The sequence below is a fragment of the Fundulus heteroclitus genome, chromosome 5 (assembly GCF_011125445.2).
Source record: "Fundulus heteroclitus isolate FHET01 chromosome 5, MU-UCD_Fhet_4.1, whole genome shotgun sequence".
In the NCBI taxonomy this organism is placed as follows: domain Eukaryota; kingdom Metazoa; phylum Chordata; class Actinopteri; order Cyprinodontiformes; family Fundulidae; genus Fundulus; species Fundulus heteroclitus.
The window spans coordinates 13,155,720-13,183,000 of record NC_046365.1 but is presented as its reverse complement, the minus strand read 5'-3'; the positions used below and the strand labels follow the sequence as shown (position 1 = coordinate 13,183,000).

The 27,281-nt window shown below is 40.8% G+C and overlaps 1 protein-coding gene across 18 annotated transcripts in view; it reads left to right on the top strand.

The window, feature by feature from the left end:
- The window catches only part of slit2 (slit homolog 2 (Drosophila)), a 146,086-nt gene that overhangs the window by 116,649 nt on the left and 2,156 nt on the right, over positions 1-27,281 (top strand). For 7 of the 18 annotated variants that reach the window (XM_036136947.1, XM_036136943.1, XM_036136939.1 and 4 more), the window contains 20 exons: positions 612-755; positions 845-1,011; positions 1,194-1,326; positions 3,863-3,931; positions 4,256-4,327; positions 6,415-6,486; positions 6,616-6,687; positions 7,348-7,511; positions 8,787-8,819; positions 11,195-11,319; positions 11,550-11,647; positions 16,729-16,868; positions 18,433-18,456; positions 20,785-20,878; positions 21,132-21,269; positions 22,416-22,656; positions 23,988-24,118; positions 24,215-24,369; positions 25,404-25,755; positions 25,859-26,073. In XM_036136947.1, coding sequence (XP_035992840.1) covers positions 612-755; positions 845-1,011; positions 1,194-1,326; positions 3,863-3,931; positions 4,256-4,327; positions 6,415-6,486; positions 6,616-6,687; positions 7,348-7,511; positions 8,787-8,819; positions 11,195-11,319; positions 11,550-11,647; positions 16,729-16,868; positions 18,433-18,456; positions 20,785-20,878; positions 21,132-21,269; positions 22,416-22,656; positions 23,988-24,118; positions 24,215-24,369; positions 25,404-25,755; positions 25,859-26,073 — 2,639 coding nt within the window. Of the gene's footprint in view, positions 1-611; positions 756-844; positions 1,012-1,193; positions 1,327-3,862; positions 3,932-4,255; positions 4,328-6,414; positions 6,487-6,615; positions 6,688-7,347; positions 7,512-8,786; positions 8,820-11,194; positions 11,320-11,549; positions 11,648-16,728; positions 16,869-18,432; positions 18,457-20,784; positions 20,879-21,131; positions 21,270-22,415; positions 22,657-23,987; positions 24,119-24,214; positions 24,370-25,403; positions 25,756-25,858; positions 26,074-26,327; positions 26,372-27,281 lie in introns of all 18 variants that reach the window. The other 11 variants (XM_036136948.1, XM_036136953.1, XM_036136950.1 and 8 more) reach the window with 5 other exon arrangements.

Genomic DNA, 27,281 nt, shown 5'->3' with positions numbered 1-27,281 from the left:
AATTTTCAATTTCAATATCCAAAAATGGAAAGACTATGGCTCAACTGCTAATCTACCAAAACATGACCATCCAGTGAAAATGACAGGCTGGATGGCCACAGGTGGGAAAGTCTGTTGACAGGACTATTACTTGTGAAATGCTGCAAATCTGGACAATAAGGGTGAGTGGTAAAAAGAGATCCGCAGTTTAAAGAAGGCCATAACAAGCACTGTTTGCAGTTTGCAACAAGCCATGAGCATAAATGTGGAAAAAAGTGCTTTGGTTAGCCAATACTGAAATTAAACTTTGTGGCCCACACACTACACGGTATTTGAATAGGAAGAGCTATAATGCCATCCGCCTTAACACATCACCCCTACTGTAAAACATGGTGGTGGCAGCCTCAGGGTGAGGGAAAGCTGTTTTACTTCTTCTTCACAATTATGTGTTATGTTGTGTTGGTCTATCGCAAAGAAAAATCATAAAATTCATTTAAGTTTGTTGTTGTTTAACATGAAAACTTTGAAAATGGTCATGGGTTGTTTATAAGTTCACAATGCTTGATACAAATATTATTTAGAACCTTCAACAGACTGGTATTTGAAATAAATGTATGTACTTGTGTGACTAGTATGCTGAGGAGTAACAGGATCAGCTGCGTGAGCAACAGCAGCTTCGTGGGGTTGAGTTCTGTGCGGCTCCTTTCACTCTACGACAACCAGATCACCTCCATGAACCCCGGAGCCTTCGACACGCTGCACTCCCTCTCCACACTGTGGGTATACCTGACCGTAGGAAAGTCTCGGCCTTCTGTCGCATGAGTTCAGGCAACAGCTCCGTTTGCTCGTTCCATTTGTCCTCTAGAAACCTCCTGGCTAATCCCTTCAACTGCAACTGCCACCTGGCCTGGCTCGGCGATTGGCTGAGAAGGAAACGCATCGTCACCGGAAATCCTCGCTGCCAAAATCCCTATTTCCTAAAGGAGATTCCCATCCAGGATGTGGCTGTTCAGGACTTTGCCTGTGAAGATGGTAAGCTGGAGCATCTGCTGGTACCTGTTCATCACCTTTTCTGCCATTACCTCATCTTAGACACTTGAGTTGGTGTCTGTCTCATCACAAATTTTATTATGGCAACACATAATGACATTGAAGGTTCTTGATTCTTGTTGATTCTAGATCACTCTTATAATTTTCCTCAATGCTTACAACAGGTAACAACGAGAACAGCTGCTCTCCTGTTCTGAGGTGTCCAGCTGAGTGTTCTTGTCTAGACACCGTGGTGCGCTGCAGCAACAAAGGTCTCACCACACTCCCCAAAGGCGTCCCAAAAGAGACCACTGAACTGTGAGTTCACCTCTTACAAAACGTTAAACATCTTACCTAATAAAAAACATTCAGTTCTTTGTAAATATCCATCCATCCATTGTCTATACCCGATTATCCTTGCAGGCTCATGGAGGGACTGTTGCTTGTCTTCAGTGGTGTGTTTGCAAATATAAACATAATAAATGCCGAAACTCTTTACTCATTTTCAATTTTACATCAAATGAATCCAAAAAGTTTAGGCTGGAGCCACAAGAGCCCAGGAATGTTGAGGGGTGGGCTTATATGCTGAGCGGTGATGACTGGTGGATCCTTTCTTGCGTTGCTTTGACTTCCGATCAGCTGCCATATTTAAGACCTATTTGTTATTGTTTTCTACTTTGTTTGATTTTCATATCTAAATGTGTTTTTTGAGATTGAGAATGGACCAAAGTAAGAAGACGTCAGCCAGTTCAGCGTTCCCCATCTTGTTTTGTGAACAAATGGCGGGATACAGGGTTCTCGGCTGGGCTTTATTTGTTTGGCCTTTGGTTTACTATCGCCACCCGCTGGACTGGAGGTGTAGGGCAGTTTTATTTACAACTTCCTCCTACATCATTAGTCTGATTTGAATAAATTACCTTTCAGAGCAGTGGAAACAGAAATAACAAAATAAAATGCTAAAAGTAATTGCAGATAAATTAAATTAAATCCCAGGACTATGTGTAACAATGATTTTTTTTTTTAAGTTTGAAAAAAATAGCCAACAACAAATCAGATGACTTAGCAAGTTGTAGATTATTTCCCATAGATAATTTGAAAATGAATGCAGTGAAAGAGAAAGAATACATTTAGTCTTATCTAATTTAATATTTACATTACCATTACCCAATCATTAACCAATCATAAGCTATTTAAATAGCCTGAAGTTGACAAAGCAAAAACAGACAGAGAATGAGCAAAACAAATTATGAAAAACTTTAAAAGTAAGAGATTGAAGCCTGATATTAATTTATCTAGGCGTTTAGTCTGCTCTGTGTGTTTACCCTGACAACAGAGAAGCTCCAGCAAAAATTGTGGAAGATCGTGAAAAATGACCCAAGGTTCACTGTTTAAGATTAAAAACTATATATTTTAAGTTGAAGTCCAACTGATGAAGCTCAACACGAGACGATAAACAGAAAAACAGTCCAGATCGTAGAGGAGCAACCAAACATACAGTCGAGGAAAAGAGAAAAGAAAAGAAAGATACTTGATCGTCAGTGCAGTCATTGGAAAATCATGATTCAATACTCTGTAGAAGTATTTGTTATCCGTATTGGTGTCTCACATCATTGTGGAGAACGTTTGGCCCAATCTTCTTTAGAACATTGCTTCAGTTCACGTAGATTTAATAAGGTTGACTGAAACCTGATTGAAACCAGACCTTGACAGGGACATTGCATCACTCTGACTCTTTTCTGCTTTTTGGTTTAGTGCTGCGACTCCTGTGTTTGAGATCATTGCCGTCTTGATAACTAAGTTTTGGCCAAGCTTTTTCTGTTGGAGAAACAGCCTCTCATATGACTATGGAGAACTTTAATATACATAAGTCATGGTCAACTGCATTACTATAAGTTGCCAAGTGGCTGAGGCAGCAAGGCAGGCCCATCCCATTAGCCCTCCACCGCCATGCATGACAGTTATTACAAGGTATTTGAGCAGGTATGCTGTGGAAAAACATCTCTACTTTACACAGCTGTGAAAGGGAATTGCTCCAAAAGTCTCTGAACATTGCATTGTTGAAAAGTGGCCTTTTAAACCTTTATCGTTAGCAGCAGTTGCTTCGTAATGGTGATTGCTGATGTCTTTCATTAATATACCTTTGCATGCTCCAGAATAAGAAGTTCTCAAGTCTCATGGTTTTATAGAAATCATCACCCTGATAATGACCATTTAATGAAGTGCACTTGATTACCAAGACCAGGTAGACATTTTTCCTTTGAATCCCCGCTAAAGCTGGATGGCGTGGTTGGCAGTCATGAAAGTTTTACCGTGCATGTGTTTGCTTGTAAATCTCAAGTAAATGGACTCATTCAGTTCAGAAGGAAAGTCAGCAATAATAATAATAATAATAAAAACCTGTAATTCTGAATTAAAAAACGCCCAAAGTTAGTGATATTTTGTAAGATTTAACACCTTTTGTAAAAAAAAAAACAAAAAAAATTTGCTCTCCAAATTTCTCTCCAAATTTGCTCTCCAAATTTAAACCAATATTTCCAAATCACAGCTGGGTCTGTATTCATACAGTAAAAGATATAGGATCTCACTTATGTTTCATTATGTGTGTGCAATGAAAAAAAGAGTGAGGCTCCAGTGGGAATATCACGTTTCAGTGTTTATTATTGTAACAGTCATGGTCGCTCACACTGCTGGAAATAAGGAATTCCCCGCGTGACTCTTATTATCTTCAATATTATCTTGGTTTGGCTTTTCACTCTCAAACTTCCTTTTTAATTTTCCAGATTTATCTTTTATCTACTCCAGTTTTGTATCCGAATCCCCTCCATGTGTTTTTTTCTGTTCTTGGTGTCCGCAGGTATTTGGACGGAAACCACTTCACTCAGGTTCCTGTGGAGCTCTCGAATTACAAACACTTAACGCTCATGTAAGTTTGGCAACATTAACTCATTGAATATAAAGTCATTAATCCACAAACCCTTGAAAGAAAACAGTCTAACGCAAATATACGTGGAGGACCGTGATTCGGCTGATATTTGCTGCTCCTTTAAAGGCCAACATTAACAGACTGCTGCTGTTTGAGATTTCTGTGTTCAGTCATATTAGTTTGGCCCCGATGAGGGTGTAACTGTCAGAACAAATGAAAACAAACAAAGATTATCTGTTGTTTACAATCTGTGTGCTGTGTGGATTAATTTTCGCACGTGCGCCTCTGTGTGTGTGTTTTATGCATCTGTTGTTTCCTTTTCAGTGATTTGAGTAACAACCAGATCAGCACGTTGTCCAACCACAGCCTCAGTAACATGTCAGAGCTGCTTACACTGTGAGTCTGGCTTCACATCTGTCCCTTTGTAATATAGGTGCAAGTGTGTGTCTGTCTGTGTGAGTGGGTTTGGCGTTAAGGACTCTGTGTGTGTGCACACTGGTCATTCCTAAGTGCTCAGGAAAATTTGAGCAGAAACACAGTAGGATGCACAGTTTCATGTCGCTAGCATGAAACTGCGACTGATTGCGTCTCGCAGGTTTATTAAGCATCCACCTGAAGCAGTTGAAAACACGCTCAAAACTAATTTTGATTTACTTAAACAATGTTGACAGTAAAGTTATTTTATCTATCAACATGTTATTTTTGTAGCTGCATGTTGGTATGCCATTTACAGGAAACTTAGACTGCGTTTCAGTAAGCTAATCTTTCCCTCACAGTTAAATTAAATCAAACTGCATCATAGACACAGGGCTACCTAACAGCTACTGGTGACCGCAGGAACTTAGAAAAGTAGTTAAAAAATTCCCAGAAGCCATTGGTTCAAAAGTAAGTAAAATATTAGTGCAATGGTTTATTTTTATAGGTTTTTGCCATATGATAATTATGTTTGCAGCCATTTATTGTAATGTGTTTGTTCAGAAGCAGTCAGTACCATCTTTGCTGGATATTGGTTAAATGCTGCCAATTATTAGCCGTAATAATGGTTCCACCTGTAAGAAATCAGATGCTACTAACTAGTATACAGATAGCATGTAGTTAGACTGCTACATATCATTTTACAGAACTTTATTTAAAAACATTTGCGAACAGCCATCCCCATCAGACATATTGATTTCCCCTACATCCACTGTAACTGATGTAGTGGTGGTGGTGGACCTAATCACTGACAGGAGACAGGCAGGGTCATGCCCTAGTGGATAATTTTTATAATAAATGCTGGAGATTACATGCGGTGGGAAATCCAGCAATGAGGAAATCAGGCAAGCTATGAGGCGGGCAACAGGTGGATTAAGAAAGAAGCTGACTAAACGAAGAGCCTTTTCTAACTAGGGCAGCGATTTCTGAACAAGGGGCTAATGGTTGGTTAGCAACAGGCTGCAGCTGAGGGGGAAAAGGGATGCAGGAGTAAACAAGAAATTGGCTGAATACAAAGGAAACTAAGAGCAAAGCACTAAAGGATTATTTAAATGTCAATCTCAGAAACAGAATATCTTCATGACTGCCACAAAAAAAAATAACCTGAAGACAAGATTGGTGACTTTTCTGTGTGCATGGAAGACGTGCCTGTTAATAATCAAGCTGATTTGTTGAACATTGCTTCAACGTGTTTGCTGTATTGTCTGCAAAGTAAAGTTCAATACATCAATATAACGTAGTATTATGAACTTTAAAAAGGTACATTTTATGTTCAAAACTGAATAGCATCTCTCCATCATAGTACCTGTCAGTGGTTGGGTTATTTTGGGCAGTGAGTGAACATTTTCTTCTCAGACTTGATGTTTTAGAGGCATAAAATAGTAGACACATGGATCTCAGTAAAATGGCAAGTCCACTGGGTAAGAATATCTGCAGAGTTACATGATGACTCAAGTTGTCCTTTACATCATGTGGATGGCTGGGTTCACCAAACACATTGCAGCAGGATGCACTATGGGAAAAAGGGCAGGCCAGTGGAGGCAGTGGGATGCTTTGGCAATTTTCTGCTGGGAACCCTTGGGTTGTGGCAATAATATGGATGTTACTTTGAAAAGTAACACTAAGTAGTGGTAGTGGTAGTAAGTGTTGTCGCTGACCATATACATGCATTCAAGGTATTTCATGATGGCTGTTATCTATTCAAACAAGACAAAACTCCTTGGCACCAATCTAAAATGGCTCAGGAATGACTTAGAGAGCACAATGAATTTGAAGTGTACATCTGAATTTAATGTTAACATGTTGGTGCCAGATAGTGCAGCACACCTTCAGATGTCTGATAGAGTCCATTTGTGTAAGAATCACAGCTGTTTTGGTAGAAAATAGGGGACCAACACCATAAGGCAGGTGGTCAGAATGTCATGCCTGACTGCTGAATAAACTCTGTAAGGCTTGCTGCAATTGAGCTTATCCTGAAAAGGTTGCTTTGTTTACTTCTGTGTGTAAAGAATCCTGAGCTACAACCGTCTGCGGTGCATACCAGTGAGGGCGTTCGATGGCCTCAAGTCTCTGCGTTTGCTGTGAGTATCAGCATGTACTTGTAACATCGTAAAACACGCAGACTGTCGATGTTAAAGGGCTTTAACAACTGGATGTCTACACTTCTGTGACGTTCTTCCTCTCCGATACGAAATCCCTCACTTCCTCAGATCTCTCCATGGTAACGACATATCCCTGATTCCAGAGGGAGCCTTTAAGGACCTGTCGTCGCTGTCTCATCTGTGAGTGTCGTACACGTACACAACCTGCTTCTGAGGTCTACGTTAGATGTCACGTAGCTCCGTAACAAATGAATCTAAAGTTTTGTTAGATATGGAATCTGATTCCAGAAAAATCTGACTGCATTGTTAGCGAAGCAGCACACAACCCATTAAAACACAAACAATGATTTCATTTATGTTACATATTTAGCATTCTACAACAACTTTTTTTTTTTTTTTTATTTAGAAAACACTGATATTGACATTTTTGCGCTAAGGGGCTGAAGATTAGCAAAAATAAAGTTTGCTTCGAGTAGATAAGTTCAGATCTGAGATAAAACCCCATCAAAAACGTTTTGACCCGTCTTTGGTTCTGTTGGCCCATTTCTCTGCTTTCTCAGTTTTTCAGGATTTCTACAGTTCTAATGAAATTCCTCTTTCCCAAGTCATCTTAACTGAGATTCACAGAAGAAAGTTTTTTGCTCACACTCTTGTTTTTTCAGCTTCTGTTTCAGATCCCTGACATTTTCGGGTTTATTTATTGAAACAAATTACAATTTTCGAGATTATAACACCTGGAAAATCTAGCTGCAGCTCCTGTCGCACATCATTGCACAATCTTACTAATTACACACTGACTGTGATGAATGCGGCTCAGTCTTGCTTGTACTCGTGCTACAGGGCTCTGGGTGCCAACCCTCTGTACTGTGACTGCCACATGCAGTGGCTGTCCGACTGGGTGAAGAGCGGCTACAAGGAGCCGGGCATCGCCCGCTGTGCCGGGCCCGGTGACATGACAGACAAACTACTCCTTACCACACCCTCCAAGAAGTTTACCTGCACAGGTAAATGCACACGCATGACACAGTAACAAAAAAAAAACGTACTGGTTAACATGTCTCACATATCGTTTATTTTCTAATTGAATACAAATAACATCTAGAAACGCATGTTTAGACTAAAACAGCCAGTTTGTTTGTGTTGGAAACTGACACACAACTGGATAGAGGACAAGCTGCCAAAAAGAAAACTGGAGCTAAAAATGTCTGTTTTAATTTTTGTTTTGCACAATTTAATAAGCTAAACAGGATTTTCTTTTATGTCAGAGGAATTAATGAGTCATCTGATTAATCGGGCCAATTAAAAGCCATTTGAGACTTTGGCATCAGCTAATTAAATCGCTAGGCCAGTAAACAACAACAGTTTCAAGCTAATTATTCCACATAAGACTGAAAATGTTTGTTTATTGGAGAAACATTAAGCTGAGGGTCTCTGGATAAAAGTTTTTAAGGCAATAAAACATATTTATTTTAAATTATTATTGAATTTCTAAATCTTTCTCAGTGTTGCTAAGACATTGTGTCTGATAGACCTGCATTATATAATACAGGCATGAACTGTAAATCATTATTAACTTAATAGTCATTAAAGGAACAATAAGCAAATCATTATTTTAGAAAGAACTAAAAAATGGTTTTGTAAAGAAGTAAAGGTATCTTTTAAGATGGACTATGGTTAAACGTCACACACCAATACTTGCTCACAGTAATGTATGTGTGTGATGTGAAAAAACCTCTGGTGTCAAAATTTGACATATTTTCATTTTCTTTGTGAACTGTAAATTCTTATTAGAAGCGCAATTTTAAATTTGAGGGCTTATTTTGGGGAGTAGATTGTACTCTTGAAATTTTTAAATCTGAGATTAAAGTACACAACAGACAAGCTACAGTTGGTACATCCTAAATTTGAACATTATGCCCTGTCAAATAGTAGAGAAAAAAAAGAAAGAAAAAAACTTAGATTGCAAACTATATAAACAGTTTGCATTTGCAAAATTAAATTTGTGGCAAGACTACGATGTGCAGTTTCATTCTTACCAGTGGTGTTTTATGTAAAACTAAAACAGTGAGGAAAACATATCAGTCCTAGAAGATTTCTGTGAATGTTGAATGTTTAAAATAGCTCATCATTAGCTTTATGCTTAATAGTTGACTAACTCTGTTTACTAAATAGTGCTACTGCTGAGTGTTGACCTTAACCTTTCAACCTAATTATTTCACATTGACTTTGAATACATGACTGAAACCTATCTTTGACCTAATCTGACTGACGCACTGTAGAAGTCCCTGGGCCTTGTGGTTTTCTAGTGCCAGGTAAAGTAGCCAATCATACCCCAGTAACTCCCCTACAAACCCTGGTTCCTGAGTTTGAGTGGTCCCAGCCCGGTTCTTCCTCAACCTGAAAACCTTACCTAAACTGAACCACTTTGTTTCCCTTTTAACCCTTATGTTCTTTTCACTGTGTCCTCTTGCTGTTCAATGTTGATATTCTGTCACTAGAGTTGGGGAAATATGTCCTGTGTTAAAAAATGGTCCTGCACAGAAAATGCCAACTTTCCTGTTTTATACACTTTGTCGCAAAAAGTATTTGCTCAACTCTCCAACTCATTGAATTGAGATGTTCCAGTAGGTTTCATGGCCAAATGTGTTTAAAACCAAACACCAAGGCACAGAGACTCGTTCTGTTACCATTTGTGAAGGAATGGGGCGCTCTTAGGAGTGAGATGAATCTCAGCATGCCGCTTTCCTCGCTGCTGAATATTCTATGGTATTATAACAAATCTGGGGTATTTGTAAAGTGGATGTTGAAGACATAGTTTGCTAAGGTTGGACAAATTGCATAGCCAATAGTTACAGACCCTCAAACTTCATGTGGGCTTCAGATTAAGTCAAGAACAGTGTGGCAGGGAGCTTAATGGAATGGGTTTCCATGGCTGAGCAGCCTTCATTACCATGTGCAACAGAAAGCATTAGCTGCAGGGGTTGAAAGTGTGCCACCACTACACTGTGAAGCTGAGCAGAAGATGTTCTCTGGAGTGACAAATCATTCCTGTCTTTCTGGCAATCCAAAGGAGGAGTCCTGGTTTGGTGGTATCCAGAAGAGCGGTGCCGATTCTGAGTGTGTGGAGGGGGGATTATGGGATTATGGTATGGGATTGTTTTTTTGTGATTTCTGCTCTGCCCCAGATTTCTGGACAACAGAACTTTTAATTCTCCAGCATAAATAGTCTGGACTATTTCAATTCAATTCAATTTAATTAAAATTTATTTATATAGCGCCAATTCATGAAACATGTCATCTCGAGGCACTTTACAAAGACAAATTCAATCAGATTATACAGATTGGTCAAAAATGTCCTATATAAAGGAACCAGTTGATTGCTTCAAAGTCCCGACAAGCAGCATTCACTGCTGAAGAAGCGTAGAGCCAAAGGGAGAGTCGTCTGCATTGTACATGGCTTTGCTGCAATCCCTCATACTGAGCAAGCATGAAGCGACAGTGGGAAGAAAAACTCACCATTAACGGGAAGGAAAACCTCCGGCAGAACCGGGCTCAGTATGAACGGTCATCTGCCTCGACCGACTGGAGGTTAGAGAAGACAGAGCTGAGACACAACAAGAGAGACAGACAAGCACAGAAGCACACATTGATCTAGTAATCTGTTCTACATTAGATGGTAATTGCAGGTGATCTGTCTTCACTGGATGATGTCACAGTTAACAGAACGCCAGACCAGGTGTACCTACTATGAAGATAAAAGAGAGAGAACAAAAAGTTAAAAGCTGAAATGACGACAGTCATTTCATTGCAATGCAAAACTGGAGAACAGTAGAAATCAGTAGAGTGAGAAAAATAGGCCCTGATGTTCCATCAGGACATCAGCTGTTTTTCATGCTCCCAACTTTGTGGGAACGGTTTGTGGATGGTCTCTTCCTGGTCTAACATGTCTGCTCAGCACTGTACAAAGCAAGGTCCGTTAGGACATTGATGAGAAAGTTTGGTCTTAAAGAACTTGAATGGCCTGCACAAAATCCCAGCCTCACCCTGATAGATCACTTTAGGGATAAATTAGAGGGGAGAACTCAAGGCAGGTTTTTCTTGGTTTCTCTAACATCCGTGTCTGACCTCACTAAAAAAGCTTCAGGAAAATGGCAAAAACATCCCCATAACCACACTCCCAAACCTTTTGAAAAGTCTTTCCAGAAGAATTGACACAGTTATAGCCTTATGGCATGGTTCGATATCTTTTTTAAACCCCATGACTTTAGAATGGAACGTCATTCTTACGTGTGTGAATCCAGATGATTGAATACTTTAAGCAATAAAGTGTATATCCAGGAGAAATCTGTTTCTAGGTGCTATATCATAGTTTATTTCACAATGTTGGGTTCAAATTATTTTTGTTTCCACCTTTTTGATTAGTTGATGTTCTTTATGCAAAACTATTCAGAGAGCAGCTTTGATTGTGTCATAGGCTATGTTTATTATTCATAGCTCCAAAAGAAAATACATAGAAGGAAGAGCAATGAACCTTCATTTTATCTGTGCAGGGCCATTACAATATACAGCGATGCGTGTGTATGTCTTTCTATTTCCCCCTACTCTACATGACTAAATCAAAAAAGTTGTTATTGATAAAGTTTTTTTGTGTATACGTGTTGTTTGTGTGGGTTGGTGCCTCACACAGGCCCGGTGGATTTGAGTATCCAGGCCAAATGTGATCCCTGCCTGTCCAGCCCCTGCAAAAATGACGGCACATGCTCCACTGACCCTGTGCACTACTACCGCTGCTCGTGCCCTTATGGATTTAAGGTACGGCTGGAAATTCAAATGTTTATATATGTTCTACACCTATACTGTGTACTATGCAGAAACAGAACCACGTTTCCTAAAGTAAACGAATATGTAAAAAATGAAAGATGACAGAAATGCCTGTGCAATTAACAAGAACAACAGAAATAAAAGAAATGCATTTTTAATATTTTACAGTCGCTACTTTGTTACCTGGAAGGCGTCAACTTAATCATTGTGCACTTTTGCAGGGACAAAACTGTGAGGAGCCTATTCATGCCTGCATCGGTAACCCCTGCCAGAACAGCGGGACTTGCCATCTGAAGGAAGGAGAAGGAAGCAACTTTTGGTGAGATACCTTCAAAATACATTTTATCACATTTAGTAAGTTTTTCCTGTTGCTCTATCTTTGTTTTAAATTTGGGGTGACCAGAGCCAGAGTTGGCAGCACCATTGCCTTGCAGCAAGTTGGTCCTGGGTTTTAATCGCAGCAGGAACCTATCTGCGTAGTTTGCATGTTCTCCTCGTGCTAACATGGGTACTACAGTTTCTTCCCTCCCACTGCCCAAAGATATTTATGTTAGGTTAATTATCCTCTCTAAATTGGCCTTAGGTCTGACTGTGTGTGCATAGTTATGTCTCCCTGTGACTGCATGACCACCTATCCAGGGTGTACCTGCCTCTCCCCCACTGACTGCTGGAAATAGGCACCAGTCCAACCATGACCCAGCAAGGATTATGCTGAGATATAAAATGGACGATTATAAATGTCATTGCTCATGCAACAAACATTAAATCATCTTCTCTCCAAGACTATTAATTCAGTGCTTGCAGCTGTAGAACATTATGTCGCTTTGTATGAATATTAACTGCACGATGGATTTTTAAAACACTGAGTGAGAGCCTTTAGGAGTGATAAAAGAAAAATGTAAATCCTACACCGAACCTTTCCACAACGTCCTTGCCACATCTTTGCTTTAAGAGGTCTCAGAGCTAAATCTCTGTAGAAACTGTGGAATTAAAAAACTGACACTGTTTTTGGTTTTTTTATCGATTAATGAAAAGATCTAACAACATGTATAATCAAAAATCTATTTTTGTCACTTTATTCATTTGTCTGCTGGCTACAGCACTAAGTGATATTCACAGCTGGCAAATAATACTTATCTGTTGGTGTCTGACAAGGTGCACTGAGACACGAAATCACTTTCCCTTCACATAAAATTAACTGAAGCAGTCAGTCAGAGCAAGAGCAGGCATTTACACGGAGAGGTTAGGATTAAAATATGTTAACCCGTTTTTTATATTGGTACATGGATATATTTTGCTAACCTGACAACAGCCAGCTGTATGTATCGCTCCGCCTAGCTCCACTCACATACATCTGGGACACCGCCATAGGCATTGCCTTTACTGAAGGCTGGGCCTTATCAAAACTCCTTGCATATGATTGGATAAGCCACTTGTCTGTCATCTTTATCAACGTGCTATTTCAACCACTCACACCGAAGCTAACCCGTGACGCTGATGAGACCGACGCCGGAAAAAAAAACTTTTTTTTTTTTTTTTATGTGTTTGCGGCTCTAGTGCAGGGTTTCCCGCAGCGCTATCTTGGCGAGGCGGCCGCGGAAAACGTGTCGTCCACCCCCCCAACCCCCCCCCCCCCGCGGAGAAAAAGTCATCCCCCCCCCCCCCCCCGGTCCGCGAGTCGGATTTGCCGCCTCGCATAAGCAAATCCATGCGGGAAACACTGTAGTGGCACACCTTTTATTGACAGTGAGCTGACAGGAAGAGGGGGAAGACAGGCGGCAAAGCGCCGCGGGTCGGAGTCGATCCCGGGCTGACCGCGTCGAGGACTAATAGGCCTCCCAATATGGTTAGCGCTAGCCGCTAACCGCTCCGGGGCGCGTCCGCGTACGCGCCCCGGAAAACAAAACTTGCCAAATCCGGTCGGGAGAAGGGCGAAAACATGGTTTCCACCAACAAAAGCCTTCAGAGCCGTTCTCTGATGTTCTTTTAATGAAACAATATCAGATAGATTGGACAACACGGAGGAAATAGCAGCATCAATGCTAACGCTTGCTTCCTCGATGCGAGCCGCCATTGTTGTTGGAATCTCACGGTGGCTTCTCCACTACGTCACATCCATGAAACACCCGCCCTGCGTCCTGATTGGCCAGACCAAAAATTTGGTTGGGGAAATCATTTTCAATGAGCCGTGTCCCAGATGTATGTGAGTGGAGCTAGGCGGAGCGATACATACAGCTGGCTGTTGTCAGGTTAATATTTTGCAGGAAAGTATATTGTAGTAAGGCTCTTCATCTGAAATATAGCATCAAAATAACTTCACTCTTGGACAATGTTTACCTCACCAATACATAGCACCAATTCACCAAATTCCTGCCCATATTACCCTGTATTTGTCTCACAACTTTGTTTTCTATTTCTATTTTCATTCTTTATTAATATAATTACTAATTTCTAGTATATATCAGGGTGTTTTCACTCATTTTGCTTTTTATTCTATTCATTTGTGCTATAGTTAACCAGGAGGATTGAAACGTAAAATCACATTTACTATGATGTCTTAGCCGAAAGGACAGCAGCTTAAGACAGTTTTAAACATTATAAAAACCTTTTAAGTTCCTTATCTATCAGTAAAACTAAAAAAAAAAGTCCAATGGGATGTTCAACATTGTAATCAAGTAAATCATCAATCAACAGCCATATTCAGATGTTTGAATGTTTAAAACATTTAGCGTTTGTTAAAACTCACCCAATAAAACCAATTCCCTCAGATGTAGCTGATGTTGGAGCTGATTTCATGCATTAGGGCTAATATTGAACGCTTTGTCCCCAACCCAGTAAAAACTCTTGGCACCTTCAATCGGAACAGTGGAAAATGTGGGATGCTAGATGTGAAGGATCAGTAGGCGTTATACATGAGGCCATTCAGCAGTTTGATCTCTGCACAGACAAAGAAGATCATACAAAGCTAGAATACAACATACAGTGAAAAGTCAAACTTTTGGGCTTTGTGATTCATTTAGGAGCTGCATGACTGACGTCATGTCAGGGGTGTTCTTTTTATTTCCATAATAAAGAAAAAAGTCAAACTAAAACGTACAGGCACAAGTTAATTCTTGGCCTCAAAAGAAAGCTATTAGAAAAGTATATTCATAATAAAGTGGTATTTTAGTGTTTTTATAAATACATTTTTGCTTAGATGTCCAACCAACCAGCAGAAACAGTATCATGTCTAGTATGAGCTTCAATGCAGCTGTTTTAAATATTTCAATGTATTTACAATGCGAGTAAAGTTTATTTATTTGATCAGGGTAAATGTACAGAAAAAAACATTAAACTCTATCAGAGTAAAGATGCGCTACACCAGATCCTCGATTCTTAGCTAATTTCCATCCCTTGTGGCAGGCAGGAAGATTGGAAACTTCAGATAAACAAAGGTAACATTTAATTTAAGACTATATAGATAAAATACTATCCAAAAGCCTATGCTACAAAACATACATACAACGTTAATCATAAAATACATAAACGTTCTTTCAGCTAACAATATATCTCAAGAAGATTTCATGATCATATAATTGGTTTCTTAAATACATTTTTTGGTTTCCCAGTGGAGTTCAGGAAGACATGTGCTGTGGATCAGAGAGGTAGGCAGGAAATATGTGTGCACCAGATGGTAGACTAAGAAATATACGGCTTGTTGTGGTCACATATTTCTCAGATTTCTACAGTTTAACCAATTTGCTGTGTAACACATCATTTTGGAGCTATACAGTACTGACTACATCTAAGAAGACTCAGGCTGCTATAATTGTTCATATAACTAACTGTCTAAGCACAATATGGATATTCATTTGATATCAAAGATAAGGGATTTTTCAGAAGTCATCCAAAATCATAGCAAGTAACTCTCAGCCAATGTCAATAAACCAGTAATAGTGGTAATGAACTTACAGCACTAAATGGCTCATTCTGTTATTCTAAGTACCTTTATAGCCCATCCACTAAGGCTGAAGGATGAAGAGGCTGGGTTCTGACCATCAAGCTATAGAGGGCCAACAGGAGACAAGCTAAGGAAACAAATATTTACACAGATAATTAGACAAACCCCAGAATCATTCCTCCTGTAATTCCCTCTCTTCGTCTTTTGCTACTATCTCTGGTCAATTCCACTCATACATTTTTATCTTTGTGCGATTTTTTTTAAATGCTAATTCGAGTACATTCATTCTGAAGTGCTGCCGCCGACTATAATGAGATATCATCCAACAGAGCGTGTAACGCATAAAGAGCTCTTGATTAAGCCCATAATAGAGCACCCTGTGTGTGAGTGTGTGTGTGTGCCTCCTAGCTGTGAAGTTGTCACTGAGCGGAGACCATTCACCATAGATCTTTGAAATCAAGATGTCCCCAAGGCGGCTATATCCGTACTACATCACATCATGTGTGATAAGTAATTCTCCACTCATACAAAGGACAGGAAAAATCCAGTTATTACGCAGTACTTTAGTCTACAGGTTCATTTTAAGGTGCCTTGCACAAGTGTTGCTCTTCCACATTTTGTCACATTACAAAAACTATTTTATCCGATGCTGGGGTCTCTAACAACGCTCCTTAAGGGCTGGGTTGGGATGGCAGGAGGTTAGACCAACTCATTGTAGTGTATGTTTGTGAAATGGCAGTAAACATTGGTTTTAATTTATTTTTTTTACCAAATGAATTTGTGAAAACTCTGGCGGACATTTATATTCAGCCCCTATCACTCCGAGGCCCATAGTAAAACATGCCAGATATCGATATTTCATGTTGACAGGAAAACTGAAAGCTGCGCTCTGCATACATTTTTGTCTTTATGGAAGAGTGGCTAGAAGAAAGCTGTTGTTAAAGGAGAGGAGTGTTGCAACATGAGGAAGAAAGAGCTCTGGTCAGATGAAAGCAAAATGAAGCTTTCTGATCTATGTGCCTTTGTATATTTGAGCACATCTCCATGGTGAAACACGGTGTCGGCCGTGTCATGCTGTGGGGAGGCTTTGCTCCAGCGTCAACAGGAGTCTAAATATAAATGCACGGTACACTTTTAATCTTCTAAAGAAGCTGGAAACCATGTATTTGTTTCTACTACGGCACAATTAAGTAGGACTTTGTGTTGGTCTGCCCCGTAAAAGTCAATTAAAACATATTTAATCTTGTGGTTGTAATGTGACAACAATAATTTACACAACAACATATCTGACCATGAATTACAGACATATTAGTAGTTTTGGACAGTCGCAGAAAAATAATTGCTAAGATCCCCAATTATACATGTTATCAACCACAGATACCGCATTATCTGTATGAGTCTTGTGTGTGGAGCTTTGTTTTTACGAAGTGCGACTGTGTGCATTTACTGCGTCGCTCCAGGTGTGTGTGTCCGGAGGGCTTCGAGGGCGATAAGTGTGAGATCAACATCGACGACTGTGAGGACAACGACTGTGAGAACAACTCCACCTGCGTGGATGGAATCAACAACTACACCTGCATGTGCTCACCTGAATACACAGGTAACAGTGTTTTCATAGAGCTGGAGACTGGCAGGGTCCACAGGATGTCCTCGCCCTCGGTCTGTTTGCGTTTCATTTCTTCAAATGCCAACAATTACTTACCGATCTCAAACACAGAGGCACGGGAGGCATGTTGAGATTGGGCAACCATCTCATAAAATTATAGATTCTACTCTCTGAATTATAAAGATTAATGTTTTCTGTAAATAGCTTCCCTGGTTTGTGCTAATATTTAGCCGACAGTGCATGTGCCTCACTCAAAGGAAATGGATATTAAAATGAATATTTCCAAACTTTGCTAAAATACTGTAGTTCTAAGTCATTCGGTGCCAGGTAAAAGTTTACCCATATACCCATGATGAAGCATTTTCACAAAAGGGAATGAGTGTAAAACCTACAATTCTGATTTTATTTATTTATATTTATTTATATAATAGTTAAGCGCATTAGTTTATTTAGTTTTATCTGTAATCTAAACTGGATTCAAACATATAGCTTCAAATCTAGATACACAGATCCCAATATTTGGTGAAGGACCCATCGGCCAGATCCTCATGCTTCTGGCATAGTTCTAGCTGGATATTTGGCCGCTGTTCTTGGCAGAAACCGTAGAACTAGTTTAAACGGGAAATTTTCCTGCCAGAGACTCAGCTTTGTCCACCAGCTTTAAGTAACGTTTCAGTTGTTGCTCTGGAAAGGTCCACAGTCTACAGTCTTGATGCTAACCTGCTTGACGCAGTCCAGTTCTTAAGTGGCTTTGGGATTGCTGTTTTGCTGGAGCTGCCCGGTGCCAGTGGTACCGGTGCGTGACCCAAAGTGGATGGAATGAAGATGAAGGAGGACTACCTCAAATATCTGCATGCTCACCTCAAATGATCAGATAGATGATTGAAACTTGAGCACAACTGGGTGTTCTTGCAGGATAATGGTTCCAGAATGGATAAAGCAGCCAAACGTTAAGCTCACGGAGTGGCCTCGACTTCAACCCTGTAGAAAAATTGTGGATTAGGCTTTTTGCCAGCTCCATGTCAGGAAATGAACTCCAGGAATTTTGCCAAGAACAGTGGTCAAATATCCAGACAGAATTACATATTTTGTAGAACTGCTCCAGAACCTGTGGCGTTTCTCTGCAACTTGCTGCGGGTTATTCAAATAAATAATAGCAGGAAAGTATGTATATTTTTATTATATACATTAAGAGGATTACACAATGTTTGCAGCAAAGTCAAACTCGTGCTCACAGTTTAGATTTTTTTTTTAAAACCATTGAGGCTGCATATTGTATATTCAGCCCACCCCAATAAAGAATTTTTTTTAATAAATAAAAGCCACAAAATAATAGGAAAGTCATTCCAAACACAGCGAGAACTCAACCCAAATGTTCTCATTTTGACTCTGGTCTGTTGCTACATGTTTGTCTGCTTTTGCAATGTGCTGCTGATCATCTCTGACTGCTAACCTTTGTGGCGCTGTTCTCTCTCTGTCTTTGGATGTTTGTTTGCTGTCTTCTTTCTACTGTCTTGCTTTACTTTCTTTCATCTGTCATCTTTTTTTGTGGTTGCAGCTGCTACCAATGAGGTGGAGAGAGGTTAGTTTGTTCTTCTCTGTGTCCTTCCTGTCCCTCTCTCCTTCCTTGTTTCCTTGATGCCACCCCTGACTTCAATCACACCCTTGTGCTTTATGTGCACAGCCCACAGAAATGTGACAGAACAGATTGCTACATGAGTTGCGCAATCTGCTTTACTGCCATCTTGGAGGCAGCAAAGCTTACATGTGATTAGGGCTCAAGGCAGATTTGTCAGAGTTGAAGGAGAGTGTAGGTTACATTCATCTCCCATTTAAGCATCTAATTGAAAGACCTAAATCAACAATATGGTGCTTAGTCTCACAGGGTTTTTTTGTATTCAGCCCACAGGTGGTGCTCCCCCTGAATGCGCACTTTCATTGTGCAAAAACCTCAGTGAGTTTAAAAACAGCAACAGACATTGTCATACTTTTGATCATTTTCAGCTATGGATCTAAAGATATTGTGAAAACAACCGTTGCATATGCACATAAGTAACTGTGTGTGGCACAGACTGCGACTGGCTTTGCTGTGATGTGTGCGTTTTTGTGCTTTTCAGACCTTTTTTCTAGGGAGCAAACAGTAGACACTTGTATCAGAATTGGCTGATTGGTGGTTTTGGTCTTTGTTGTTTCCTTTTTCTTTTAGTATTGAAAGAAGGATTGATAAAAAAAAAAAAACAGTCTGCTGGTCTCCAAACTGAATATCTACCTTGGATCTGATATTTGTGTGTTTTAGTCAGACACACAGGCACAAGAAAAAAGAACCCACACTGCTTCAAAAATGTATTTTCCATTTTCTTTGTCCTGTTACAACCACAAAGTGTAAAGTTTTTAAGCTTTAAATGACCAGCAGGAAGTAGAGCATAATTGTGAAATGGGTAAAAAACAAAACAAAAAACAGAATATCTGGTTTTCCAATTTTTTTCAAACATGAAAATCTGAACAGAAGGGACCTCCACCCCAGTCTCAAACCTTTGCGAGACATTTTGCTCCTAGACTGCTGTAGCGTCCGCTCCATCCAACTTCCCGTTAACTTTGACCGGCTTCCCTGTCTCTTCTAAAGAAAAGCAACCTGGCAGCATAATGCCGCCATGTTTTGCTGTGGTTTCTCCCAACATGCATGCAGGCCAATTTGTACATAGGAAAAAATTTTGGTCCGCATCTTTACTTCATCTCCTACAATGATTTTCGCCTTCTTCTTCTGGGTTTCTCATAGCCTTCCTATAAATGTTTGAATATAGATCTCCTCGTGCCCCCTGTCAGTTTAGATGGACGGACACGTCTTTAAACGTCTGCAGTTTTGCCATACTTGTTATACCTTGAAAGATAAGGGATGTTCAACGTGGAACTATTGTCTGATAACCCTATAACTTCTCCAAAATGTTATCCCTGCCATTCCTCCTTCACAATTATGTGCTTCTTTGTGTTTTGTCTTTCACATAAAGCCTTTATAAAACACATTAAAGTTTGTGGTTGGAACATGGCATAATGTGAAAAAGTTCAGAGGGTATTTTTGGAAGACTCTGTAGTCTGATCAGCTGCAACAAATCAAACCTCTGACAACTGAACTGAAAAACACTGATTACTACCAGGCATGTGTTGAGTCCGGGGGATTTGAGAGGCTGTTACTCTGACAGAGACAAGTAGGAAAATATCCAAGCTGTTGATCTAACATCCTGACGTGCAGATAAAAGTCTGATCGAGCATCTGCAGAAAGGACTTGATTCATGTTCCCATACTATCTCTGTGGACCCGAGGGGATTTTGTCAGCGCCTCTGCCAAAGTAAAGCGTGTTCTGGCTGAGCAGTGCATATTCAAATGAAAAGAAAACGCAGTCAATATTTATGCAGTATGTATACCCAGTTTTCAGTTTGCATTTCTGCGACCACGTTTATTAAGGTATATCTTTGCAAATGTTAGAATTATGAAGAGGTACAGTGTTTTTTTTTTTTGCACACTTGAGAAGCATAAAGGCACACACCTAGACCCTCACGGATCCCCACTGAGCTGCACAATTATTCCCTGAGTAGACCTTCTTCTGCCAGGACAGTCAGTTTTATTCCCCCGGGCCTCATCAGGGATTCTCTTGACTTCAGCTGATCAGCACACACTCTGAAATATCATCTGGAAAATGACATTCTCAGCAATGAGATCATTTATCAGTCCACTGTGTTGGTCTTGGCCACAAGAGAGCCATTAATCATTAGAGCACACACCCACACAACGCACACACACACTTGTTGTACATAATGCTGGTGCAGAGAGTGCAATAAACACAATCAAAGTACATCAAGTTGTACAATATGGATGTCCTTCATATTATAGTTTGCATGTGTGTGTGTGTTTCTAGGGGAGTTGTGTGAGGAGAAACTGGACTTCTGCGCCCCAGAGTTGAACCCGTGCCAGCACGACTCAAAGTGCATTCTGACCCCTCAGGGATACAAGTGAGTGGATCGTGCACCCACTCATGCACATACGCAGAGTCAGTGTTCTGTCCTGCAGCCCTTGAACACTTCCACTGTGAGCTGAATGACTTGTTAGGTTTCCCCTGCAGAGATGAGCAACGCCGGCGTGTGAGTGGTCAGACGCCGAGTGACTGAATGATGCGTTCAGGCAGAAAGCTGAAATATAGCTTGCTCATTTTCTGCTGTTTTGGCTGTGAAGGGACTTGATCTGAAATCTATTCACATGCTTTAGGTGTGAGTGCACTCCGGGCTATGTGGGTGAGCATTGTGAGCTGGACTATGACGACTGTGAAGACAACAAGTGTCAGAACGGAGGTCATTGCATTGATGCCTTGAACGGATACACCTGCATCTGTCCGGAGGGATACAGGTGAGGGACACGTCCCAGCAAGGACAACTCATTCAAATTATCGGAACTAACATGAAGCAGTAGATTTTTGTTGACTCTTGTACTGGGTGGATGTGTCTAAAGGCAGACCTCCTCACTTCCATCCCTTCTTGAGAGCCTCTAATAACATCTTACCTTCACCTAAAATCTCAATGCAATGGGCACTTTGTGATGTGCTGTACGTTTGATACACATATTACATGCTATTTTATAAATGTGCAAAGAATTTATTCATAAAATTATTGATGTTGTCATTATTGGTTTTTGTCAATATATTTCACACATTGACAAAAACCAATACACAATGTCTGGGTTCGCCTCTGAGCCATGCATAGATCACAAGTGGAGACAGCAACCGCTGTGAGCTTTTCAAAGATACAGCCGGCAGCGCAGGAAGGCTAGTGGCGTTGTTGTGCAGCATTGACGTCATCTCTGTGCATACAATCTAGTAATAATAGTAATAGTAATATCATCTTTATTGTCATTGAAACATACATTACAATAAAATTTGTTCTCTGCTTTTAACCCATCACCCTTGGGGAGCAGTGGGCTGCCATGTGCGGCGCCCAGGGAGCAATTTGGGGTTAAGGGTCTTGCTCAGGGACACAGGGTGCAGGGACCGGGGCTCGAACCAGGTACTTGCATCCTTCTCTGAGTGCAAGCACACTGCTCTTACCACTAGGCCAACACTCCCAACACTCTATTTGCTTCAGAAGTCTCCCCAGATTATTCTTTTCAAACGATTATTGGGAGACAAACTTAGTGTGGTGAGTCCTGTTGTTGTGCGAGCAAGTCATTCGAATTTAAGCTAAATGTTCCATCTTCCTAATCTTCTCACGAGAGATAATTTCTGAATCCTGTTTATGCATGTAAATCCTGCTGCTGGCTGGTCACACAAACCGTACGTCTTCACTATATCACTCCTTCGACCCGCAGAACCAGACCCTCCTTTAGAATTAGCCCTGTGGTCACCTTGCTTGGCGAGGCAGAGGAGTACCAGAGGCGGGCCTATCGCCACTTTGGTCCTTTTTTTGTGTTTTGTGAATACGGCTACTGTTTACACAGAACCATACATATGTCCGGTCACTTATCCTTTCTTTCATTTGTATCTCAATATGCATGTTGTAGCGGGCTCTTCTGCGAGTTCACTCCCCCAATGGTCCTCCCTCGGACCAGTCCCTGTGACAACCACGACTGCCTAAATGGAGCTCAGTGCGTTGTTGTGGGAACAGACCCCCGCTGCCAGTGCCTCCATGGCTATGAGGGGGAGCATTGTGAAACACTCTCGAGTGTAAACTTTGTCAACCGGGAGTCCTACCTGCAGCTTCCCTCCAACCTCCTCTCTCCACAGACCAACATCAGCCTACAGGTACAGTCTACTCTTTTAATTTCATTCTTTTATTTTGTATTTATAGATCTATACCATCACTCCAAACACATGTTTTAGTGAGGCATCTAAAAATGCACTTTTTGAACCTATAAATCCTGATCAAATTTAGTCTTAGGAAAGACATTGAAGTTCAGAAGAAGAATAGAAGCTTGTGTTTTAGTAAAAAAGGCTTAAAGGCTAAAGAAATGTATAATATTATTCAATATGTTCTACAATACACAATAGTGTGAATTTAACGGTTTATTCTGCAGCTTTGCGTAACTTTGTGAAGTTTGCCAGATTGGTTTACTTGCATTCTCAAAGGCAGGCAAAGCATGACAAAGCAGCTGAATGTGGTTTCACACTTTTAAAAAAAAGCTGGACTTTTGCAGAACTTTGTGGGTATTTTGGTCTCCATTGTTTGAATCATCAGTTTTGGGGTTTTCCTAATGTTTGCATTGAAAGATACAAGTGAAAAATGAAAGAAATTTTGCAATAACCTAAGAACTATTTAATGGCAGTACAATGCACACAATTTCTTAACAATGCTCCTGTATAAACAGACTCCTACAGTGTCTTGCAAAAGTATTCATATTACTTTAACATGTTCACTTTATGTCACATTACAACCACAAACTAAGTATATGTGCGATGTTATGAGATGGACCAATACAACGCAGTTAATGGCTGTGAAGTCTAAACAATAGGAAAATGTGAAAAGTATGGTTTTCATTTATCAGCTCTTATTACTGCAATGCAATGCACTTCTTTACTTCGTGGATAAAGTTGTTCAGTTTAAAACAGGCGATAGTTTATAAGACAATATCCCAAGCTTTCAACATCAGCCTTCAACACAGCTCAGGTGTCTGTCAATTAGTTGTTCACTCATGAAATCTGGCATCAATGGAAAAGTGGCAAGAAGAAAGCTATTGTTATAAAAAAAACATAGAAAACACTGTGCACACTTTCCATTTGGAAGAAGTTGCTTTGGTATATATGCAAAGCTAATAACATTGAACCACCCTGAACAAGTCATCCGCACAGTTAGAAGTGGGGCGTTGACATCCTGCTGTGCAGCTGGTTTTCTTCAGCAGGAACAGGAAGGAGGGTCAAAGTTAATGGGGAAATGGATGGAGCTAAATACAGATAAAAAATGTAATTTAAATAAACTGGCATTTGTGGTTGTGACATGAGAAAAAGTGGAGCTCTTCAAGCGGTGTGAATAGCTTTTCCACCAGTGACTCATTTGTAATTTCAAATAATAACATCAAGGCTTTATGTTTCGCTGCTGCAAGTAAGGTTGGTGACCCCCACATCACTTGTGTTTACAGATCGCTACGGACGAGGACAGTGGCGTCTTGTTGTACAAGGGCGACAATGATCATATCGCCATGGAGCTGTACAGGGGCCGTCTTAGGGTCAGCTACGACACCGGATCCTACCCGCCTTCTGCAATATACAGGTTTTTGCTAAAGAACGTTTCTAGCACCTTTTTCAGAGATAGTTTCACATAAAAGATCTTGCTTCAGTTTCTGCCTCCTGTCTCTCTCCTTTTCAGCGTGGAGACGGTAAACGATGGTAGTTTCCATTCTGTGGAGCTAGTAGCAGCTGACCAGACTCTATCTCTGTCCATTGATGGTGGACCACCCAAATCCATCAGCTCCATCAGCAAACAGTCCACACTCAACATAGATTCTCCACTTTACCTGGGAGGTAAGGACTCACACTGTGTCTATGTGTGTGGGTGTGTCAGTAGGTGTCACTGGTCCACAATAACTTTACAAGATCCTTAGCTTGGCCATAAATAACCATAACCAATGATGATAACAACCCCAGGTACTTTGTTTGGCTTTGTTCCAATTGATTTTAAAAATCAAAAAGAACAAAATTGGGCCCAAATAAAATACTGTCAGAGGCTTCACTGTCCTAACCAGAGTAACCCCAAAACGATGAACTACAAATTATTCTATGTACACACCATTTTATGGTATACGCGTTATTGTCCAGGAATATGTGGTACTCCATTGGTGAGGTTTAGATTGTGCCCACCTGTGGCAACCCAAGGACCCGCTGATGGACACCAGTTGTGATGGAAGCCGTCAAATTGATGAAGAAGGCCTTTGGTTGTCTTTGGAGAAACATGAAACAGCTGACAGGTGTTGGGCAGTCAGAAGGACTGAAGCTTCTGTAGTACTGAAAGATCAAACTTGGGCATTGGAGAAATTTGAAGAGACCATGGAGAGAGACTTTGGTTGGCCTCAAGGAGGTTCTAAAAACCCGTTCGACAACTTAAAAGAGGGAAACGGGGACCATCCCAAGCTATGTATGGTTTGGGAATGGAATTGCGTCCCAGACTGAGACCATCGTTGGGTGTCCCCTGACTTGTTTTGAGGGGGTGCTGTGGGAGTATGGGGTATCTGGGTGACTTTTAAAGGCTATCCAATCCTTATATGCTCAACACCAGAGCTGTGTCTGCATTCCAGGCACAAAGCCAGGCCGGTTCCCAGTGCGCCAGGGCTGCCCCTTGTCACTTATCCTGTTTGTGGTGTTCATGGACAGGATCTGCGGGTGTAGTCGTGGATAGGAGGTTGTCTGCTATGAGAGCTTTAGAAATGCATATTTGGTGTTTGTGAACGACGTAGTATTGTGTGGAACACATTGTTGAATCAAACTTGAAAGCTACACTCTGAGTATTTATAAATTAGCTCTTAAGATCCACCATTTCATCTTGGCTATTCTTTGTGCAGGAATGCCAGAACAGGCATCCTCCACTGGTGGCCTTTCTGCCCTGCAGCTCAGCTCAGGAGGCCGCAACGGCACCAGCTTCCACGGATGCCTCCGCAATCTGTACATCAACGGAAAGCTCCAGGACTTGGGAGCAGGGCAGGACCAAGGCTCTCCAGGTTCAGGGACTTTGCGGAGCAACAGGCAATGGCTGGGAAATGGGGTGGAGCCAGGCTGCCAGCCATGCCAGAGAGACACCTGCATCCAAGGGGACTGCCACCCAACGGGTCACCAAGGATTCACTTGTACCTGCCATCCCGGGTGGACGGGGGCTCTGTGCGACCAGCAAGTCAGCGATCCCTGTGACGGCAATAAGTGAGTGGCATTTAGGTTTTAAAGCAAACTGAAAGAACACTGGCCTAATGTATCTATTCTCAATCGTACCCCCTGTACTGTCCCTCCCTCTTCCAACATACAGGTGTGTTCATGGTACCTGCGTTCCAATCAATTCCTACTCATACTCCTGTATCTGCCAGCCTGCTTTTGTTGGTGTTCTATGTGAAGTACAGAGCCTGGATGCAGCCAACCCCTGCAGCATCTCCCGTTGCAAACATGGCCGATGTCGAGTGTCGGGCCTGGGTAAAGCATATTGCGAGTGCAGCAGCGGATACACAGGGGAAGCATGTGACAGAGGTCAGTAAAATTATGTTTAGAATTAGTATAAATATATGACTGACATATATTTATGAATGATAGGTATCTGCATGGATAGAAATCAGAGATTGTTTTGCAAATAACACTCTAATACGATTGAAACCATTTTATTTGAAAGCATTTCTTTTAACTAAACCTCTTCAAATTAAGTCTAACAAATCTCTTCATTTGTGTCTAACATTGTTTCTTGTCTCTGTACTAACGCTTCTAATCCTTCCACCTTTCTAAAATAGCATCTCCTGAGCTTCCTCTTAATCCAACACGAGGGGCTACTCAGGTGAGACGACCTGATGACATATAAACCGAATCTTTTAATTTTTAATTCCTTGGTATACTCGGGTTTTCAATGCAATGCAACCCAACAGCCCTCTACCCACCAAGCCTGCTTTTTGTACATTCACCCAACGTATATTCCGCATTGCCCATCACAGTTTGGTATCTCAGGTAAAGATCTGTTGTTTTTTTTAAATCATACTTATTTGCAGTAAGATAATCACAAATCTACATTTTTAGAAATAAAACTTTGAATTTATTTTCATTTAGGTTAATTTAGGTTGTTTCTCCTGTGTGTCTCTGTGTTGCCCTGTGATGGACTGATGACCTGTCCAAGGTGTACCCCACCTCTTGCCCAATGACTGCTTTAGATAAGCACCAGCCCCCTGTGACCCGCACGGATAAATGTGCATAGACAGTGAATCGTACAAATATGCATATTTTCAAAATGCATATGCATATACGACAGAGTATGAGCCAGGTTTTCTAATCTAGCTTCGGTGTCTGACCTCACAATTGCTGCCCTGGAAGGATTGTGAATTATTCCCATAAAACACCACTGAACCTTGCGGAAATCCCTTTCCAGAAGATTTGAAGATATTAAAGCTGCAAAGCATGGGCCAACTTCAACGATATAGAGCTATGGTGTTAAGAACGGGATGTTCATAATAGATGCAGCCTCATACATTTGCCAATATAGTGTATGTGGAAAATCTTTGTCTGACCAAATTCTACATTATGTTTTACATCCGCTGTTGTCAACTTTACTATTCTGGGTTTTTCAACATATTTTGAACCTTTTGCATGCTTTGTTCATCATAAACACTCACTTTTGCTATTTGTCTTTACTTCACCCCTTTTGAGATGCTGCCTAGTGGTTTTAACATTGCAATGAAAATCAGCTCAAACCGATA